The 8,805-nt window shown below is 46.0% G+C and overlaps 1 protein-coding gene across 1 annotated transcript in view; it reads right to left on the minus strand.

The window, feature by feature from the left end:
• T265_04680 (hypothetical protein) overlaps positions 1-7,406 on the minus strand; it is a gene marked incomplete at both ends in the record, with an annotated part of 11,840 nt that extends 4,434 nt beyond the window's left edge. Inside the window, 2 exons of the mRNA XM_009169471.1 lie at positions 453-528; positions 7,010-7,406. Coding sequence (XP_009167735.1) covers positions 7,131-7,358 — 228 coding nt within the window. The remainder of the gene's footprint in view (positions 1-452; positions 529-7,009) is intronic.
• Positions 7,407-8,805: the final 1,399 nt, after the last annotated feature.

Raw genomic sequence — 8,805 nt, forward strand, 5'->3', positions numbered from 1 at the left:
ATAAAATTGGATTGAAGAAGACTACCTGCAAACCCGGCCTCCACGTAAATTTAGAAGTTAATCTAGGTGAAACCAGCGGGAAAAAGGTGCAGGTAATCACAAGTCCCAGTCAGTTGTGAGCCCCAAGATTTCCCTTTCTTACTAATTTGTCGTTCAGGCACATCCTTCGTTTCTGTTGACCAAAGCAAGGAACCCAACATAGATTCGGCTTCAAACCCAATCACACAGTTGTCATCACCAGCCAAGTTCACTATAACTGTACTCCAAAACCGTGCTCTTCAAGACCCGAGCCTGCGGAGATATCTTTTATGTACTGGGCATATCAGTATATGTCTACATCAGTAATAGACTGTCCACGTTGGAATGCGAAAACGCGTAGGAAGTGTCAAAGAGATTTAGCAGAGTTGGTTGAGTTAGGTTTGCTGACGAAAATAGTAAAAAATGTCACTTACCTTGAAAAGTATTCCGATCACTCAAACTAGGCAGATAGAAGTGGCAGTTGTTTGAAGCGATAAACTGCGAAAAACGCTGGAAAAAATAGTATAAACTACAAAGTAATCTATATTAACTGAGAACCGAGATCTTAATAAAGTACAAGCAGTAGACAATATTGATAATCAAATGGCAATGATCAGAGTACGTATCTAGCTAATAAATCTAAGCTTCTCCAATGCAACTTTTACAGCACACATTACTTCATGTGAGCAGGTCCTAGACGAGTGTTATAACCGCTAATCTACGAGATGTGGCCGTGTTTCTTTTGTTTGCTTGGGACACTTGGAGCAGACAGAACGCAGAGAGCGAGTTGGACCGGCGGTACATTGAGCGGGTTCATGACGTGAAGCAGGTGGGTGAAACATATGACAACGTGACGAACAGACACTGTCAGCCAACCAAACAAAGCAACCTATCAGGTCACGCGAACGACGCGTGATCCAGTCGTTGGGCTGCGTTAGGCTACACAGCCCAGCAACAGCACACACCCCCCATTGTGGCTGATTTACCATCCCGTCCCCAAAGGTAGCAAGCGACCTTGCGCTGGCAAGGATCGTTGGTTATTGGGGCTGAGGAGACCTCACTAAATTTGCTTGCCTTGATGGATGGTTTGGTTTCGTCGATGTTGGGAATGTCACACAACTGCAATAAGGAGCGGAGCTAATGACCGTAAGAAAGAAAGGTTGCGCAACGCGTGATAGTACAATCCTTGTCGGATTCTTACTGTTAGTGAAGTACTCTACTCTTCACGAAAAAAACTCAGATGTCGAAAATGCCGCTCTGTTGAGTGGGTGATGCGAACCATATTACACTTCGCCTGTACATGGTCAAATTTCACATCCATCCGGTTCTCCAAGGTAGATGGTGAATGTGACAAGGGATAGTTAGCAGTGACTCTTTTATAGCTATTCCTGATTGAGAAGCAACTGAAACCCGATAATTAACACCACTATCAAGTGGCTCGAGCACTGCTTTGACATCTAGGAAGACAATAACTATCAGTCCTCCGCATGTATGGCGGTGTTCCAGAGGTTGTAGTTAGGTGAACACGTGGTCAATGTGTCCGTGACCCGGACGCAATCCTACATAGTTTTCACGACTTCGTCTCTCGCGAGTGGTAATACATCTGCGAAGTATGGTACTTAGGAGCCACTCACAGGTGACTGGTTAAGATGATACCTTGATGCTCCTCACATACAAGTCTAACATTTTTGAAGATAGGAGCGACGAGAGATCCGCTTTCAAAATGATTTCACAGGTTTTTGTCACACTGTGAACAAGTCCTTCCCTTGCATTAACAAACAAGGCCAGGAAAAGTTCAGGTCGCTTAGTATTTTACTCAATCTTCTGGGAATCGAGTACTTCATGTCCCGGTGCGAAGCAGACGGTACGTTGATAGTTACCTGGGCATTTCGGGCAAGCGAAATCGCCCGACCAATCCCAACCGTCATTTTTTCCATTTCTTGTACTTTCTTTGGTTACCATTTTGCCCGCTCGCTCCTGAGACTGCGTCATCCCAGAGATCTTGTATTGTCGTCTCGGTTGAACCCACCTCGCCTCAATCAGGAATATGGATCAACGTAGGATCGTTCAGCTGTAGCGCTCTTTCGGCGCCTAGCTTCCATGCAACACGAAGGAGGTACGAGGGCTGGGATACTGTCAAATTGTCCAAGTCTAGACAGGGGAAGTCGAGAGGCAGAGATCAGTTCGAACCACGGACCTTCCGGTCAGTAAATTCGCGCTCTAGTCACTTGGTCCATCTCGCCCCCCAACATAGGATCCATTTCCAATTAGACCGTGGCCTCATTGTGGGATGATTACTGCCAAGTAATCAATAGGAATGCTTGACTAGTCACTACTCAGAAGGCGCCAGGTATCGTGATGTCCGAAAAATATATGATTGGCGCACAGCTGTAGAAAACGGTCACCGATGTCGAATCTGGAAATAGGTAGACTAAATATCTGACCAAAAAGACTCATTTTTGTCGATTGTTGCTGGGTCTTCAAACCGCCTACCAGAATAGGGATATTCGGGCATTTGACCACCTGCCAGAGCCTCGAAAGCTTCCCATACAAGCAGGTTTGACAGTTATCACTATCGCAGTTTATTGGAATGTACGCGGAGATGACGAAAAGATTTCTGATTTTGGTCGCTGGTTGCTAATCTCAACAGATCGAGTCCGTCTGACTGCATGTGCTCGACTGTCCACGGGAATCTTGTCAGGCAAAGCATCTTCCGCTCTCATAGTCAACGCAACACCCATATCATTGAGACCACGGATTGGCTCTTCTGGGTCATTTGAATCGGGGGGTAAATCGTGAAAATACTAATACTAAGATATGGTCTTGTATGGGTGCCTCGGAGCAAAGCGCATCTTGATTTTTACGAAAAAGGGCATGAGCAAGGAAGGCCTGTTGACCTACCTGACAAAAATGGATATTAAACGCCGACAAGTTAGACAGATCCTTTGGTTAGTGTCACACATTCATATCTTGCCTTTCTAAGTAAAGTATCGGGAATCTAAGCTGAATTCATACAGATGGTGTCGCATTGACATGGGCATTAATCAGATTTGGAGCTGACTAAGGTGAGGAAAGTAGCCCTCGACCTCGCACCACCGGTTCTCGATAGCGAACAGGGAATTTGTTTGAGGTGGCTCGTTCTGAGGTTGACTTAATTCTAACTTATAAGGCAGGAGTAGAAGGTAAATTTTTCCTCCGGTGTCCTGCAGTAGCTCCTAATCCAGCACTACTGTTCGTCCAGTTGGTCTTCTTTGACCCTCCTGGTATAGTTAACGTTTCAGCAAGTTCAGCCTAGAGGATCATTACGACATTGAAGGCCGACCACCACAGCAAAGTAGCAGCTATTGGTCCGGGCTCTTCGGCTTAGACAACAGGATGTTATTCTTGGTATTTCCAGACTTCCGGATGTGAAAGCATACGGAGAGCTTACTAAAAGTTGCCGCACAGAGCGGTGAAGTCAAAGGTGCCCGTTCTCTCCATCCCTATTAAATTTCGTGATCGATGAGCTAATGGGACGAACGCTGGAAGCTCTCCAAAACCCCGGTGTTCAAATAGTCTGTGACGAAAACCTTGTCAATCCGGAATATGCAGACGACATCGTTCTCGTCTTCGAAGAGAAGCCGCAGGTGTTTTTGGATGCAATAACGAAAGTCATCCCGCCGTTTGGTATGTACTTTGCACTCACAAGGTGCAAGGTCATGCTCCTAGATATGAAGTCACTGAACATATCACCTACAATCCAGAGGCGCTGGAAGTTCTGGAGCATTTTACTTATCTTGGAAATTTTACTAGTTCAGATGGGGTCAATGCACCGCAAGAGTTGGTTCCTGTTTGATGCCAACGGCGTCAAAACGGTACGTCCATTAATCTCAAGGGAAGTGTCTATCTGGCTACATTACGGACTATTTGTTGTAGGGCTCTGAGACTTGGCCTGTTTAAGCAGCGGAACTGACACGTCTTCAGGTGTTCCAAAATCGTTCTCTCAGAGCCGTAGCTCGTGTGGGTTGGTGTCGGAGAATCTGTAACGAGATAATTAGAACCCGAGTTTCAGGTTGTGCAGTGGGGACTTCCTTTGAGGATTGTGTCCAGCACTAGAAGCTGCATTTGTTGTGACATGTGTTGCGCATGCCGAACCATTGTTTGCTGTTTTCCATGCCCAAATTAGAGTGGAGGAAGCAGAGGTGACCAATCCTTGACCTGGCAGAGGTATATGGAGGAGATTACGAAACGCTTGGGTGCTACTCGCCTTCCAGGATGGAGACCGCTTGATCCCCAGTGCGCCTGGTAGGAGGCATTACAAGATATCGCTGCCAACCGATGTCAGTGGCGTCCTTGTTGTTAGTTTCTATTGAGATTGCCTGAATGAGTGTCTGGAGGTGTAGGCGCCTCGAAATGATTAAAGTAAGTCCAAGTGACTTCCCTATCCGCCTTTATGCTCATCTTCACAATAAGGCTTTCATATAAATCATGGTTGTACGGCAGCGAAGTATGAGTGTTGAATACCGATGTGCTGTCCATGATGATAAACTGGACGTCGTTTTTCTTCTCATCAGTGGTCAAACTGAATTATCTTCATTCTCCGCTCACGCGCAACACTTTCAAATTTCCGTTTCAAGACCCTCAGATACGAAACGGTAAACATGATCCGTTTATGCCAACTCACACGTCCGTATTGACAGCATTCTGTCCGACCAGGTCAACAGACCAACCTAATTCTATATCCTACTTGGATATTGACGTGTGGTGCGCATCAAAATACCTGACCAGAGTAATGCGTTTCGAAACAGTCAAGAAGAACCCAACTCAACTATCCGATGATTGTGAGATCGTCTTGTGATGTCAAGGTTAGATTCCCGGTAACAGCAGCTTGTGTGCGGTACGGTCCACCAGCAACTAGATGGAAGGTGTACCTGATTCGTAACCTTTGCGTACACCCCGACGAACCGCGGTGCGGCCGCCGACAAAGATAAGTACTATTTCGGGATTTCAAACCTTCGCCATCAGGTGAAGAATATGGATGTCAACCCTAGCCAGTGGTAGCACCAGCACGTTTTATGTCTCATCTCTCGTGTTGAAAAAGACAGTGGCGCCGATTCATTTGAAAGTGCCCAACCGTGGCATGTTTTTTGCAAGCACAAAGTTGCATAAAAAATTTCATACAGTTGTCAGCGCATCACCAAACTCAAGTTAACCATTAGCACAGTTCGACAAAAGCGACCAACCACTGAGGGCGATTGTATGTTCAACACTCGTTTTTCTTGGAATACTCGCACAAAATTTGACCATGTCTTAATAGGTGTGCATTGCTGTTAAATTTCCCACGGTGAAGCGAAGACCTGCCCTTCGACTCGGAATAAATTGTTTGTGAAAGAAATTATAAAAGTAGCGAATCGAACTGCATAAAACGCTCACACCAGCCGACAGTCACCGAGGGAAGGTTTAGAAAATCCCCACATCCTCCCAGTCTTCTTGGCCATACTTTCGACTCAAAGGTTCAATGTGAGCTAACTACACCAAGCCCTACTTCCTCAGTCAAGGAAGCATCACTAACCCAGGTCTTTTCGATTCATTTAACTCTGAATCCCCCAACCGTTACTCCGTACTTCTTCCCAGTAAATAAACCAAAATAGGTCATTAGTAAACTCAAAGAATTCGCCCGCATTGCTAAGCTCAGTATCCGTGTCGAACTGAGTAACAGGTGTCATATACTTAGAACACGTTTCCCCTCGCGATCGATGTATGCTGCGTCCCCTAAATACACGCACAGCCACCGGTGAAGAAATTTGATACTAGATTGTTGTCCACTTGACTCTGACCACAGCATTACACTGGCACGTGTGCCTCTCTGAATAACGTTGGTTGACTCAAAGTCTTTCGTTTCATTACCTGCATATCTTTTTAGCCCAACCGTATCGAAACAAGTTCACTGAAAAGCGTTCAGGACTCAAACGGTGATCTGGATGAAAAAGGTGGAAGAAACCATGCTCAAAACCCGTGAAACCATCTATTTTTGGGGCGACTTGCAAATCCCATTGAACGCTGCATCTCACCTCTCTCTCACCTCATCTCTCTTCAAAGAAGTTGGCGAGTCTCTCGTAGCTAACTTGCCGACTTCAGTCCAACGTATCTGGTACAGTTATTTACCAGCCGTAAACCATTTGCCAACGGTACATTGGTTCAAGCTACTACAGTTTCGGTCACCGGTAAACTGAAGAACGTACAAGATATAATCAAGCATTGTAGGCAATAACATGATCAGTTGGTTAGTGTTGCATATTACTCTGTAGTGGAATAACTGAAATGCACCGAAACACCCACGAGAATTTTCCTCCCACTCACTACACCCGGACTATAGTGAGAACTAAGAGTTACGGTAAGGTTATTCCCTGCGAGATGGACCAAGTGGTTAGAGCGCGAATTTACTGACCGGAAGGTCCGTTGTTCGAACCTGACCTCTGCCTCTCGACTTCCCCTGTCTAGGCTTGGGCAACCTGGCAGTATCTCAGCCCTCATGTTTCCTTCGTGTGGCATGGCAGCTAGGCATCGAAAGGGTGCTACAGCTGAAGGATTACTATTATTACAACCTCCAATTATAGGTAACAAATGCGATCCAATAAAGTGAAGGAAAAGGTTTTTCCCTCCATTAAACGCAATTAAATTCCTGCCTTGTCAAGTCGGCAAAAGTGAGCATACAGTCTGCATGGAGTCCATCAATCTTCCTGTTAATGACGTTCCCCAGCAGACGTCTCTGAGGCAAATGCAATTAGACAGTCTTTCCACGAGCTAGGAAAGTCTCTCCGTTCTAACTTCCTCTTTAAAGACACTCCGGAGATCGGGCTATTCTAGACGCAAATTTACCAAAAAAAGACCCTAAATGTCAGTGAAGCGTTCGACGTGAACCGAGATGAGCATGATTCTGTATTGCGCTTGGATAAAACAGTGCGCTGAATGCGAAGCCACGGTACTTGTAAAATGGCAGTGCGCTAATTACCTCGTGTCCATATTGCATAAGGTGGTGGATTGTGATAAACGCCTTGAAAACGACAACCAGGTTACTGTGTTGTGTTCGACCGATGAGATAATTTGCGAAATCCGGAATTGACAGCCTTGGCTCAAAGGTACACTGCACCAGATCTAGAAGGAAATTGGTGATACAATTGAAATAGGGTCTTACATGCTAGATGTTTCCGTTTGGGTGATATCATTTCTTCAGTAGTTGCCTTGCAGATTATCTTAGCAATAAGGGATCCCGATAGCGTGTGCTTCATTGCTGTCATTATGTCTGAGAGACTCTGTCCCGTGCCACTTCCAGCTAACTGTTTCACGACTTTCCCTGCCATTGTTTCGGCGACCTCCGGGAGAAAGCGTTCGGCGAGACCCGACCACTGCGTGCCGTAAATACTAGTCGCTCATTGGTTCAACAGTTTTCAGCACTTTTGAGGACACAGCAAAACGGTAGCTTCTTAGCACAACAGCTGCAATATGCGAGTAGAAAACTAAGGGCTTTTAGATGGATGATTATCACTTCTGGTCAGTGAAAAGGAACTACGATGGTGTTGAGCAGAGGAAAAGTAGGACGAACAGTGTATGCTTTTAACGGATTCACGGATTGATACAGAGGATCGTCGCTTTTGCCCAAGTTTCACGGGTCGGCCTTGTTCAGTTCAGCGACCGCCGTTCACCTAAAAGGTGCAAGCGAAAAAAATGGTGTAGCGTGAGGCGGTACGCTTGTCAGAGTGAGGACTCGCAAGAAAATTGTTTAACTGTGCTTTAAAGTGAGTTTCACGTGCAGCGTGGACAAACGCCAGAGGAAGGTCATTCCGCACAGCAATTACCCGAAATGATAAAAGTTTGCCTAACGTAAATGTGCACCCTGCGCTCGAAATCTCACCATATCCCCCCGTGTGTTAGCTGTGTCAGCGGTCGAAAAACCTGTTGGCAATATCCTGTTCACGCAGGAAATAAATGTGAATTAGGTCTCCTCGGAGAGAACGATACTCCGGGGGGAAATGGTCAAGCACCACGAGCCGCGCTTCATAATCCACGGGTTTATGAGCTGCAACCATTTCCGTAGCAGCTCACTCGACACGCTCAATGAGGGTAACATTCGGCTCACGTCTTGAGCAGACAACCTGGTTGGCATATTCAAGAAGCGGTCTGACGTTAGGCTCATGGAGTATTTGGAAATCCTTGCGAGTAATACGGTAGAAGGTTCGCCGAATCATCCGCAGAATAGCAAATGCCTTTTGGGCCGATTTCCCATGATGCAGTGAGAAGGTCAAGCCTGAAGAGAGCCAGATACCCGAATCCCTTTTGGTAACTATCCTCGTGATGTCTTTTGATCCGTTAACACCACAAAGGACAATAACGTTCGCTGAGTCCCCTCCGGATGACATATGGACACACTATTCATTCAGAAGAAGCTGGCAGCCTAATGACCACTGCAGTACAGCGTCTTCACACAGTTAGGGAACACTGGCACCGGAACTCCAGGATTTGAGGTTGGTCGCAAAAATTTAACATCGGCTCTCAACAATATCCGGAAAGTCGTTAACGTATATCAGAAACAGCAGTGGTTCCAAAACTTAACCTTGGGGAACTCCAGTAGAGACCAACGCCGTAGAAGAGCAGGCTGAGCAAACCTTCAATCGGATTGTTCTGTTCGATAAGAATGCTTTAATCCAGTGGGGTCTTTTCCATTGAATCCCGTAAGACCGTCTTTGAAGCTGCGGAACGTGTCGGACGCGATTGAGTGCTTATGATAAGTCAAAAATATGGCTTCAATAT

This window comes from Opisthorchis viverrini, assembly GCF_000715545.1.
Source record: "Opisthorchis viverrini unplaced genomic scaffold opera_v5_80, whole genome shotgun sequence".
Lineage (NCBI taxonomy): Eukaryota > Metazoa > Platyhelminthes > Trematoda > Opisthorchiida > Opisthorchiidae > Opisthorchis > Opisthorchis viverrini.